We start from the raw sequence: 14,555 nt of genomic DNA on the forward strand, positions 1-14,555 counted from the left end.
TGCGTGCGTGCGTGCGTGCGTGCGTGCGTGCGTGCGTGCGTGCGTGCGTACGTGCGTGCGTGCGTGTGTAAATGTGTATATAAATGTATATATATGTATATACAGGATGTTTCACAACTCGCAATCGAAATTTTTATGACATATTCCTGACTTAAAAATAAGACGAAAATTCTAATACGAAAATGCTGAGGCTATAGTTTTTAAATTAATAGGGATTAAAGTCAATTAATCATAGAGCTAACATTTCATGCGCTCAGATATAATGATATAACAAGTGATAAAGGCGCTACCACGAAGGCGCCTTAACGTCAATCGAGATTATTATACAAATATATTATACAAATATATTGATATGATATATTATATTTTTATTGAGAAATTATTTTTGCTTTTTTCATCAAACCTATTTGTATATTACATACGTATAATTAATATATTCGTGGTAGCGCCCTTTATCACTTGTTACATTATCATGCCTGAGCGTGCGAAATGTTAGCTTTATGATTAGTCAACTTTAATCGCTATTAATTTAAAAACTATTATAGCTTCGGCATTTTCGTATTGAAATTTTCGTCTTATTTTTAAGTCAGGAATATGTCATAAAAATTTTGGTCGCGAGTTGTGGGACACTCTGTATATATGTATGATGTATGTATATTTGTGTGTATATATATATATATATATATATATATGAATATGTACATACATACATATATACGTATCGTATATATATTTATTATATGTATGTATGTATATATATACAGTATATATATATATATATATATATATATATATATAAATATATATAAATATATATGTGTATATATATATATATATATTTATGTATGTGTGCATATGTATTTTGTATATATGGATATGATGTTTAATGATGATAATTATTTTTACATATTCAATGGTAATCTGATTATAGAGACAAATTACTTATTTTCTTATTGTATGACAGACATGACAGATTGTCGCTTAAATTTTTGCAAAATTATATTAAACTTTTTAATTATTTATATTGTAAATTTATTAATACATGGAAATTACTTGAAAATAATTTTTGTTACAGAAAATGAAACATGACCGAAACAATTTTTTAGAAATGAAAACTTAAAGAGAGAACGGAATTTGCGATTATAATGGAACCACCACTCACAAGCAAGATTCTACGTGCCCCTAATTTAAAAAGAGGCCAAGAAAATATTAGGATACAAGATAGAGTGAGTTAACTATAAACCTCGATATTATACTATTTCTTTTCTCTTATATTATAGTCAATTCTTTCTATTTTTAAATGATTGCAAATCAAAATTGCCGGTTATCAAACAATTTTTGTCTTTTTAACATTTCCTATTTTTATTGTAACAACATTTGTATAGGATGAAAAATAATATATTTGTATAGAATAAAAATATTGTTTTATTTTTTATACAAAATTTTTATTTCATGTGATAAATATAAAATGATAGAATAAAGATGCAAAAAGATATTAAAAATATAAATATGCTAAGAATAAGCAACTCAAACTTGAAAAGTTTGACTATATTAAACATGTGTACATGCGTGCGTATAGGCAGTAATAATAAATGTGCACGAGAAAGTAATACTAAGAAGAATTACGCTATCTATAATGTTGTGTCAAGTATTATGATTATACATATATGTTATAATAATTCAGAGAAATCAAATTAGCATTTATCATCGACTATAATTTTTTTTTACAAAAATCACGCTATTTAAAATTCTCTAGTATATTATTATGTACTATTATGACTTCTGTTAAGCTAGCATCTCTTCCCCATAAAAAATCGAAAAAATATATATACTCAAATTAAATGTTATTTATGTGCTAATTATGTGTTCTGGTCCCGATTTTTGTGCTCACGCGGTTTAGCAGGAAATGGGAATTGAAAATGGGGCTGGTTTAACGAAAGTCAGCACTCTCTCCTATTAAAATTACACACAAGATAAAAAATTAATAACTCAGAGTTAGTTGGTATTTATGTACTTTCAAACGCTATAAAAATAATTGGCCCATCTCTAATAGTTCACAAGATATAGGCCAAAAAGATAATATATGAGTCAACCGTAACAGGAGTCAACAAGAGTAAAGTACTAGTTAGAATACAGATAGCTAATCGGTTCTAGGTTTGAAATGTTCCTCTATTTATATGCTCTCAAAATATGCAACAACGAATTTTTGTGCTCATTCCCTATCACTTACAAACGTGAAATCAGTACCGTCCCAACGAACAAGAGTAAAGTACCGGTAAAAATAAAAATAGCGAATCGGTTCTAGGTGGTAGTACGGAATCGGTTCTTAAAATGTTCCTCCATTTATGTGCTCTCAAATGCAATATGCAAGACGCAATTTTTGTGCTCATCACCTATAACTTGTGCTCACTCCGTATAAAAAAGTCAACATCGAAACTTTATCCCTAACATATCAAAAGGTAATAAATAGAAACATTTTAAACCTACAACCAATTCGCTATCTGTGATTTAACTGGTACTTTACTCTTACGCGTACGTGCAGTGCACACTTTACGAGTGGTTTGTAAGTCATAGGGGATGATAAAAATTCGTTATTGCAATATTTTGAGAGTACATAAAGAGAGTACATAGAGGAACATTTTAAGTCTAGAACCGATTCATTATCTCTATTTTTATTCGTACTTTACTCTTGTTTGTTGGGGCGATGCTAACGTTCGGAGTGATTTATTAGTCAGGGGATGAGCATAAAAATTGGATCTTGCATATTTTGAGAGTACATAAATAGAGGAACATTTCAAGCCTAGAATTGATTCGCTATCTGTATTCTAATTGGTATTTTATTCTTGTACGGTTGACTCATATATTCATTTTTTTGGCCTATATTTTGTAAATTATTAAAGATGGATCAATTATTTTTATAGCGTTTGAAAGCACATAAATAGCACATAGTTCTGAGATATTAACTTTTTATCTTTTGTGTAATTTTAATGGGGGGGAGGTGCTAACTTTCATTAAGTCAGCACCCCCATTTTCAATTCCCATTTCCTGCTAAATCGAGCGAGCACAAAAATCAAGACTAGAGAACATAAGTAGTACATAAATAGCACTTGAGTTGGGCATATGTATTTTTTCGATTTTTGGCGGAGAGTGATGCTAGTTTAACAGAGGTACTATTATGTCTTCCAAGAAGCTATTATCTTTGATTTTAAAGAACTTGATATATATTAGAACTATTCCTCCTATTAATTAATAATAGAATTCAACACATTTAACACATTCACAAAAAAAATTAGTTTAAAATTTGAAGTTAAAATTGGTTTAAACTTATTTTTTAATGAATCAGAGAAACAAGTTTTTTAGAATGTCCGTGATGCAGAATGTAAGATGACGATCTAGTGAGTGGATTATTGCATTCAAATTTCACTTTTTTCTTTTTTCTGCATTTATTATTGTAAATTGTGCGACATATTTTTAACAAGAAACTTTTAATTTTGTATTTATTTATTATTTATGCTATCTGGATTTGTATTTAAAAAATTTGAAATTATTTACTTAATCAACATTTTTGTTTATGGATATATATATATATATATTTCGAGTATATCGAAAATTCCAAGAATAAATAAATATATATATATAGATATATATATATATATATATATATATATATATATATATATTTATTTATTCTTGGAATTCTCGATATACTCGAAATATTCGATAGATTTACATTCTGTTGAATAGTAATTATTATGGAAATAATGAAAAAACAATATTAATGATTTTTTTGTTATTTATTTATAATAATATATATATTTTTTAATAATGTCGACATTTTTGCACACACAAAGTTTTCTTAAGGGGACTGACTACTAGACTTACTAGATTGATGAGCGAACTCCGACGAGAGTGTTCACACATATGTACATCTGCATACATGCATTGTGTACATATGTACATACACTCGTACATGTATTTTTGCGCATATATGAACCTAATTTTCTAAACTTCGCATAAATGATAGTATACCAGCATTCAGATAGTACTTTTCTATTCATTTCTTCTATAAGCTTCTAAATCATGTTTTGGAGGTCTTAAAATATTCTTATATATTGAATAAATATAGATGAATAGATTCTATTTTAATATATGCTTGGTGTTATTTATATCAAGTGAATAAATGACTTAGGCAGTAACAGGAAACTATAATACAGAAATTTATTCTGTTTTTATTCATATCGTTTTATAATTATCCATTTTGATATCTTCTCTCATTCTGAAAGAGGATTTTTCATTCAAATTAAGGAAAGCAAATAAATTAGAGAAATATGAAATATATATTTAGTCAATAAAAACCGACAAGTCCACCATCCTTTCGAGTGGATACTGAATTTATCTCTATTATCGACAGAATATGATAATTTTTGTATCAATTTAATTTTGTATTAATTTTATATTATTTTATTTGGAAATCCTTTTCTACAATTAAAGTTTATGCATTAGTATGTTTCTAGCATGAATTTCATATGAAAAACAAGAAAAATTTTTATAATTTAGATCTTTTTATAATTTAGATCTTTTTTGGATTTTTATAAAGATGACTATTTGGTACTTTAATATGGTATCCAGAACTGTCAAGTCGCGACAATATTTGTATAACAATACTTTATATAAAAATTTTGCAGTCTTTATTTACAAAATATAATATAGCTACACTAGAAGATTACATGAAGAAATAACTTGAGTTCTTAGAACTAGATATCTAATGTGATATAAAAGTCAATACGAACTTGTTTATATGTGTACAAAAATATATACGTATGAGTGTATGTATATATAAACGTATTTATATATGTTTGATATGTATATGTGTGAATGTTTTCGTCGGAGTTCGCTCGTCAGTTTACATCCTCTTAATACCGTAACAAAAAATAAATATTTATATATATATAATACTGATTTGCCAGCAGATAATTTTGAAACATATCACGCATATAAAATCATTAATTTGAATATAAGATCAGTTCATTTAAAATAAAATGAAGAAGTATATTTTAATGGTAATATTTTTTCTACTGTTTTTTTTTATTTTCTGAACAAAATAGACGCATTTTATATTTAACTCCTTGACATTGATGTAGCATATATGCACAGAAAAAGGCCACTCGTGTATTTATAGCATGTATGCACATCTAAAAAGAAAACGATTTACCCTTTTTCGATTTGTATGAAACTTGATATCCTATAATTTTTGAGATAGCTGAATCCGAATATATTATCCGAATTTCAAAATTTAAAGTGACGGACCCCAACAATGGCGGATTAAATTTGGAAAAATAATTGGATTTTTATAAAGATAACTATCCTAAGATCTTTGAAATTGCTGAATCCAAATATATCCAAATATAATATTCGAATTTTAAAATTTAAAATGATGGATTCAATATGGTAGATAAAAATTTGAAAAAATTGTTATAAAAATGAATAAAATTGTTAAAGTTGCTGAACCAAAATATTGAACAAGCATTTTGTTATTTTAAATGGCAGATCAAACTTTGCTGAAAAAATTTGAAAATAATAATTCATTTAAACTTTTTCAACAATTATATTAATGTAGAAAAGTTAGTCGTTTATAAATCTCATTCTCCGCTGAATCTAGAATCATAGAACGAGGACAAGTTTTGATTATATATTTTTATTTTTTTATTTTGAAATTTATTTTTTTACTTCAGTCCGCTATTTCAGTCCTCTAGTTTGAATTTTGAAATTCTGATATTATATTCGGATTCAATGATCTTAAAAATCTTAGAAAAAATCTTATCTTAGGAAAAATCATTTTTATAAGAATTTAATTATTTTTCCAAATTTTCTGCCATATTGAATTCGCCATTTGAATTTTGAAATTCTGATATCACATTCAGATTCAGTGACTTCAAAAACCTTAATATTATATTCGTCTCGAAATCTAGAAACTTTTTCACACAATGGTGACACGAAAATCTTATTTCCGTTACTGCGAAGGAATTAATAAAATTTGTGATTTTACAATAAAAATAAGCTTCACAAAGCTGTTAAGAAAGAGGACATTGTAGCAGAATTATTTTAAATTTTAATATAAATGTTCTTTATCATCTTCGAAAACTTTTTTATAAATGATTGTATCCACTAATGATCTACTTCATGATTTACTTACAATCAATGAGTAAATAAAGTATTTATTTTTTTTCTACATATGGAAAAGAAAACGTTTATGTAGAAATTTCTAGTATGTTTTATTTGACAGTTTGATTTTAAATATGTAACAAAAATATTTTTGTATTAAATGATCTATTTTTTTAACAATAAGATTAAATTTTTTCTGTTCTTGCATTTTCTATCTCTAAGAGATATTAATTAATGATTATACAGGGCCATTAAGGGCCATTAAAATGACATATTTAAAGTTTATAAGCTGATATTTTTGAAGGCATTTAAAGTGAAATATTTAAAGTTTACAGTTGATATCTTTGAAAGTATGTATAATAGCAATGTTTCGGACAAAGTTACATGATTTTAAGGGGGGGGCTTAGGATTGTGCTATTAGTTTAAATAATTCGAAGTTCACGTGAAAGTGACTTCCAATTTTTTCAATGAAAACTCCCATTTTAGGAAAATTCTTAACTGATATGTACTTAGATTTTATTTCTATTTTTTTATGAAGAATCATAATTTTTAACTAAGAATGTTCATATGATACTGGGTTAATTGTTGACAAATGATATTATTTTGGTCGTGTTAAGTATGACAATTTAAAAATAAATTTTTTATTTAAAAAGGAATTAAAAGCTATTACCACTAGAAGAGTTAGACTAGGAAGATTCTTCAATGGAACAAAGATACTGTGCTGTAGATTTTATTGTTTAATTTTTTATTTAAAAAGGAATTAAAAGCTATTATCACTAGAAGAGCTAGACTAGGACGATTCTTCAATGGAACAAAGATACTGTGATGTAGATTTTATTGTTTAATTTTGTTATGTAAAATTGAGTTAGATATTTCAATTTATCGTAATATAATTTTTTATAAGTACGATTAAAACTATCACTTGAGTTAGAATAGAAAGACTTTTCAATAGAGATACAAACATACATATCATTTAGGTTATATTTTTTTAAAATAAAAAATATTATCAATATTATCTTTTAATTTGGTTTTTTTCCACTATACTCGACACCCTTTTTTTTACCTTTTTTTAAAAAGGTAATTTTATAGTGATATCAGATATTTTGTAGTTTGGTGAGGATGTGTTTAGTAATTAGCCTTATCGGACTTTTGTATCCCGACTTTAAAATGAAAGGAAAGGAATCTGAGAAGGTTGCAATTCGACGACTCAACTCGTTTTCATTTTCTGTAGTTTTTATTTTAACAAATTAAAAACGATAAATTAGGATATTGTGTAATGTGTGTACAAATTGATTAGAGTATGAGTCTGTTATGTTTAATTAATAAAATATAACATGGTGGAATCCGTGATTTCTTACTGACGCGCCTACGTGATATTGTCCCCGTATGGCTTTTCGGCCGGGTTACACCTTTACAGGCGCTGACTTTTTAACCAAGATGTGATTTCACAACCGCTCAGCTTTTCGGCCGGAATGCGTCTTTGCAGACGCAGGCTTTTCAGCCGAGATGCGATTTTACAACCGCACGACTTTTTCGGCCGGAATGTGTCTTTGCAAGCGCTGGCTTTACAGCCGAAAAATATGTGAATCTGTTAACCGAGCTGAAAATTAATTTTATATTTAATTATGGCCCACCAGAATGGGCATTCAAAAAATATTGTGAATCTTAAATTCTTAGTAGCTTCCTTTTTTCTATTCGACGCTGTCGAGCGTCCAGGCCTCTACATCGTTTACGCGTTTACGCGTTGATTCCGAACTGGTCTGCGTCCCCTTGTCGCAGCTAAAAGTGCGAGAATTCCTTCGAAGTTTCTGTATGAGAGGAATCTCCGAGATGGGAATTAGACGCCACGGTGAGTTCCGCTCCTGTAATGGTTTTTTGCTAGGAAGATCTTTCCTTGGGGTCTTAGGTACATCCGGAGATTGTGGAGATGTCCTTTTCAGGCTGAATTTCGTGCTCCATTTCCCTACTGGCTCGAACTCTTACTACTCGGATTAGTAGTGGAGAAGCTAGCCGACGTAGTGCGGAGGATGACGAAGAAGAGGAAGAAGAAGCGGACAAAGAAGACGGCGAACGTCTGCGCTTCCCCGGTAGGCGGGGACGACAAGGCCGACGGACGTTTGGGTCCGTGTTACTCCGATGAGATGACGTTTTGAAGCTTTAAAATCTTTTTCCTAATTTAAAATTATCGGCTTGCGAAGTCGTTTATTGACTTGAAAACGTCAGTTTTAAAAAAGAACTAATGACCTTTCGGTCAGGCTGATAGAGAAGTGATATCTCACGCTGTTCTCTAGGCTTGTGTCGTTGGCCGTAGCGATTCTTACGCTTGGTCGAGATCGTAGTCGGATGCAATCCCACAGTCGCGTGTCCCCCTTTTTATACTGTGGAGGGTCAATTTCTAAATACGCGAAAACATTTGTCATTAGACGCTGCCTAGCGGCAGGTGGCTAGACCACCCGCGTAGATGGGCCGGCGCGTGACCTCTGTGAATCTGGCACCCGACTTTCGAAAAATTAACTTTTTTATATGGAAACAGTTAGTATTTTGTTTGTAATTGTTTGTAGTAACGATAATTTCGTTTGTAGTTCAATTATTAAAAGATATCAAAATTTAAAAAAAAGGCTTGCATCCGACATTAAAATATTTTAAATCTGCTTGCGCAGTCTTTTTTAGAATCGTTTGTAGTTGTTTGTAGTACTTTTAATTTCGTTTGTAGTCGAACCGTTCAAAAGTTATAATAATTTGAACAAATGGCCAAGAGTGAATTTTGCCATTTTTTAAGCTAGCGCAAATCTGCTTGCACAGTCTTTTTTAAAATTGTTTGTAGTGCTTTTCGTTTCGTTTGTTAGTCGAACTGTTCAAAAGTTATAACAATTTTTTTCGTGACAAATCTATATTCATTTTATTTTGTTGCTAATAATAATATTACTACATTTATAATTACTAAGACAATATAAGCAAAAGTTTATTTTCGTTAGATATAAAAACAAATTCTTTTTTATGTTTCATTTACAAATATTTTTTAAGTTTTATTGAGGACAATTTTTCCCCATGACAAATCTGCGTTCATTTTTTTTCAATTTTTTCTTGGCTAATATTAATATTACTACATTTATAATTATTTAGACAATATAAGCACTGCGCAAGCAGATTTGCGCTATCTTAAAAAATGACAGAATTTCCTCTTGGTCATTTGTTTAAATTGTTATAACTTTCGAACAGTTTGTCCATAAACGAAACGAAAAGCATTACAAACAACTACAAACGATTCTAAAAAAGACTACGTAAGCGGATTTAAAATATCTTAATGTCGGGTGCAAGTCATTTTTTAAAATTTTGATATCTTTTAATCGATGTAACTACAAACGAAAGTATTGTTATTACAAACAATTACAAACAAAATACTAATTGTTTCCATATAAAAAAGTTAATTTTCCGAAAGTTGGGTGCCAGGTTCACAGGTTCAGAGGTCGGCGCGTGGCGTGGGGTGCATAGGCCAGCGACGTATGACGCGTAGGGTATGCACGCGTAGGGTATGCATGCGTAGTGCAAAAGTATCGCCACAATAGTATTAATCATCTTTCTGTGTTCGAAAAGCGCTATAATTGACATCTTTTATACTTGATTTTTATACTATTTTTTTTCTATAATACGCACAACGAGAGTAAATAAAGATAGAAAATGAAAGAACAAGTGAGATAGCATATTTTTTTTCCACTTGTCCGATTGGTGGTCGACGATGTCGTTGAGTCTTGCGGCGAATTTGACAATTGGTCATAGTTCGTTTCAGAGTGATGTTTATGCGCCATAATCTATTATCTTGTAAGAAGGTTCTAAGAAGCAATATGAGTACTGTTATTTTCAATGCATATATTTTTCATTGTATTATACTTTTACGTATGTATATGATATATTTGTGCTTTTTTATTATGAGACACTACCGTTTCTCCTAATTATTGAATGACAAAGTCATTATATCATTAAATTTGATATATTAGGTTTTTTTAGGGCATTATTTATATAATCTTCTAAATATTCATAAATTTTGTGAAGAAACTTACAGTAAACAAAAAAAAACATTATAATACTTAAAGGAATTTATGTAGAAGATAATTCTGATTTATTAAAATAATTATTGAATATATCTTTTTGATAAGTTTTTTAAATATATAATTTTCTGTATTAAATAACTCGAAAGTACTATTATTTTAAATTAAGCATGATATGTATTATAATATAAAATCTGATTAGATTTTTACCTGTTTACATATTAATCCTAAAATATACGAGAATTTTTATTAATACATATAAAAATTTGAATCTGATCATTCTATAGGAACTAAACATGTTCAAATAGAAATAATGATGAATGTCCTAAAAGGACTTAATATGTCAAATTTAATGACATTATGACTTAGATTATTTATATATAAATTGTAAGAAACATGAAACTATAATGTCTTTTACCATTTTAGATTAATCAATCGATCAATTCTTTCATTGAAATTGACCAATCGCCTTTGTCGTAAATTTGTCAATAGATGCAATTGATCAATTCCAATAGAATAATAGAATAATAAAGTTATTAAGTTAATTGATGATGATGGAAATTATTATATTTAAAATAAACTAAATTTAAATGTTTTGTTAAAAGTTCATTTTTTATGTTTAATTTTTAATTAAATTTTTATAATAAAATATTTAATTTAAGTTGATAATTGTGATCTATTATATTAAAATATATTTTAATATTAAAATTGGTAAAAATGAAGATTAGGGAACCACCCTATCAATGGCCTTGACTTTGACATGTTGTCAAGGTCATGACTCTGAGTGACCTTCAAAAAGTTTTATCCGTCGGACGTCCTTCGTTAAAAAGTTATAATTATAAAAAGTTAATTAATATTATTATTAATTAATATTAAAAGAGCAATAAAATATAGTCAAGCATATGAAATAAATGATAATTAATATATTAATTATTTAACGGGTACATAGAATTCATAATATTAAAAAAAGCATCGATGCGTTCATTAATGTACTTTTTAAATAAAAATTCTGCGAGATAATGTGAAAAATGATCTCGTATACCATAGCGAGGAATGTGTGATCGCATCTCTCACCACAATCTCTATATTTTGTGTATGAGTACCACTTTCAGGATCAACAAAATTTGTTGTATGATTGACTGTCATATGCGTGTAATTTTCATTATGTAAAACATCGTATGCTCGCCATTTATCGGTATGGATAATAGAACCAGCGACATATTTTTTGATAATTGGTAAAAGAGTTTCGACAGATCGATTTGGTACAGGGAAAATAAATACATTGTGTGTATTGCGTTCAATTCCGTCAAAAACCCACTGTCCTCTAATTATACGAGCGGTATTGTATTTTCTTTTGCCTATCTTAGCTTCTACTATTTTATCTGATCCACCAATTTATTTTTGTTCTTTCTCAAACCATTGTTGAAGTAATTAACAATAATTTAATATATTATCTAATAGTAAACATAAATAAATAATAAGCAGTATTTTATTTACTTCTCGATAAAAATTTGTCCAATGACAACAGTATGATCGTTAAGTTTGTTTTTTAGAAATCTATGTCGTAGTGGCTGCATCATTAAAAAATAACCGATAAATTGACAAATTGTAGGAAGATTTAAATGTGCCTCAAACCATGTTCCATGGAATGCGCTGATTTTGAAATTACATACTACTCTTTGTCATTTTCGATTTTTAATAACCTTATAATATTTATTTGTACAATGAAAAATATGATTTTCAGCAATATTCGTTAATATTAGTACATTTCGGCATTTCGGACATGTCACTTCACTCCGTGCAACTTTCTTCTCACATAGAAAATTTCACAAACAGTCAAAATTGTACAACATATTAATAAATTTATGCAAATGCATGTTACAATATGTAATTATCTTACACGTATTAAAGTTCTTTAAGTGCCTGACTGGCTAATATATATTGTTGGTATGATGGTGATATCGGTATGATGGTCGGTACTGATGGTGATCGTAACACTATTGATCTGTGAAAATCATTGATATCTGTAAACGGGATATCTGTAAGCGTACAATAACAAACATGTCCAATATTGAATCATAATTGTTGTTTATTTCTATCGATATTTTTCACAGACCGGTAATTTGGTATCCAAACTTATATATTTTTTTTATATGGTATGAAATTTAATTTTTATCAATGTATTAACATATAGATTTGAATTGAACTTCGTGCAGAAAGTTGTAAACCCATGTGAAACCCTGTTTTGTGTTAAAAAGTGTATGCGTAAAATCAGTATGTTCCGCCTCTCCTACGGGAGAGCTCCACTACCGAAAGGAATAAACTAATCTAACCCTTATTACTGTAACTATAAGATTCTTATTTATCTTATAGTTACTAAGTTGAATATTGATAGTGTAAGGGAATGGGAAGAACAAAAATTAAAACTCTTGGATGAAACCCAGGTTAGAGGATTTGCTAAAATGTTTACGCGCACGCGCTGCATTATTACGAATGATAGAAAAGAAAAAGGGTATCGTTAAAGTAAAAAAAGTCGCAGAAAATAAAACCAACACATTCTTAGCTACTAAGGTTAGCTGCACTTTGTGTAAAGGAGAGCACCACGTTTAAAAGTGTAGTGCCTTCTTAAAATTATTTCCAAAGAAAAGAATGGAAAGAGTAAAGTTGAAATTGTGCATGAATTGTCTGAAAAAAGGAATTACTTTTTTAAGGAATGCGGATTTGGAAATTGCCGGAGTTGTATAAATAGTAAACATAATACGCTACTACATTTTGAACGCAAAGAGCAACCAGTTTCTCAACCCATTGCTACAATAACTTGTGTTACAAGTCAGAGCAAAGATTCCAATAATCCAAACGTATTTTAGCAACGGCTTTAGTAATAGTTAACGGTAACAAAGTCAAATGCAAAGCTAGAGCTTTACTCGATTTGTGCTCTCAATCAAATTTCATTTCGGAAGGCCTATGCGAAAAACTAAACCTAACTAAAATTCCAATAAATATGCAGGTTAAATCAATCGGATTCCAGGATTAATTTTAAATGCGAACTTGAAATCGCGTCACGTAATGGAGGCTTTTGTTTCAAAACTATGTGTCTAGTTACTCCACAAATAATGACATAATACCAAACGATCCATTGATCTAATTAAAGTACAAATTCTTTCTATTAAACTCGCAGATCCTTCGTTCGACACACCGGAACAAATAGATTTATTAATAGGCGCACAATGGTTTTGGCAATATACTATGTGTAGACCAAATGAAATTGAATAATAATCTTATAATGCAAAATGTAAATTGTAAATTAGGTTAGGATGATTCATAGGAGGTTCTATAAATACATCAGCTCCAAAAACTGCACGATGCAACTTTCTCAAAAGTATAAACGTAGAGCAATAATTAACTAAATTTTGAAAACTTGAAGAAGTGTCAATTACGAAAGCATGGTCTCAAGAACAAAGGGAAGGCGAATCTTATTTTGCAAAAACTACTACTACTACTACGCGACGCCACAAAGAAGAGCATTTTATTGTAAGTATGTCGATCAAGGAATCACCAACTATCTTAGGTGAATCTAGACAACAAGCTGAAAGATGTTTAATTAATTTAGAAAAGAGATTAATTAATTTAGAAAAGATTTCTTAATCTTTACAACAAATATTCTACATTTTTAAAGGAATATCAACAACTAGGTTACATGACAGAAGTAGATGAGCCGCTGAGTGTACCTTATTGTTATTATTTACTTCATCATTATATGAGAAGAGCGGAAAGTCAGACCACTGAAACAAGAGTAGTGTTTGAAGCTTTCGCACTACAAGCGGAAAATCACTAAACGATATTTTAATGAGAGAACCTGTAATACAAAATGATTTGTTTTCCATTCTTAGGTTTAGAAAGTATTCCTACATTATGTCTGCAGATATAACGAAGATGTATAGACAAGTTTTAATAGAGGAGAAGCAACGATCGTTACAAAGAATACTATGAAAAAATCCTAAGGAATCAATTAAGGCATTCGAATTAAATATAGTAATTTATGGAACATCTTGTGGATCATTCCTGACTATTAGATGTTTGTATCAATTGGGTGCTGAGTGCGAGCAAGAAATCCGAGATAGCCAAGGTAATTCTCAATGACTTTTATGTAGATGATTTGCTGACGGATAGCAACAGAATTGAGGAAACGGTTTTCATTGCCGAGCTAATGTTTCAGGTCCTTGCTGAGGACGGTTTTAAATTGCGAAAGTAGACATCAAATTCCTCAGAGGTTTTGAATAAGATTAGCGAAATTAATCAAGCATCAGTTAATGTTCAATTCTCAAATGATGATCAAAGAAAAACCCT

At 29.3% G+C, this 14,555-nt stretch overlaps 1 protein-coding gene and 1 long non-coding RNA gene across 8 annotated transcripts in view; both read left to right on the top strand.

The window, feature by feature from the left end:
- The window catches only part of Wdr62 (WD repeat domain 62), a 249,240-nt gene that overhangs the window by 9,340 nt on the left and 225,345 nt on the right, over positions 1 to 14,555 (top strand). For all 7 annotated transcript variants that reach the window (XR_016140837.1, XR_016140838.1, XR_016140839.1 and 4 more), the window contains exon 2: positions 1,076 to 1,226. Coding sequence is in view for 4 of the 7 variants with exons in the window: in XM_089083111.1 (XP_088939237.1) it covers positions 1,146 to 1,226 (81 nt within the window). In the remaining 3 variants the exon portion in view is untranslated. The remainder of the gene's footprint in view (positions 1 to 1,075; positions 1,227 to 14,555) is intronic.
- On the top strand, positions 3,703 to 12,858 carry LOC148934852 (uncharacterized). The gene is made up of 2 exons (XR_016140840.1): positions 3,703 to 8,011; positions 8,103 to 12,858. It is a non-coding gene; the product is annotated as an uncharacterized LOC148934852 (long non-coding RNA).

Source organism: Pogonomyrmex barbatus, unplaced genomic scaffold (assembly GCF_055798465.1).
Source record: "Pogonomyrmex barbatus isolate J1 unplaced genomic scaffold, ASM5579846v1 scaffold7, whole genome shotgun sequence".
Taxonomy (NCBI): Eukaryota; Metazoa; Arthropoda; class Insecta; order Hymenoptera; family Formicidae; genus Pogonomyrmex; species Pogonomyrmex barbatus.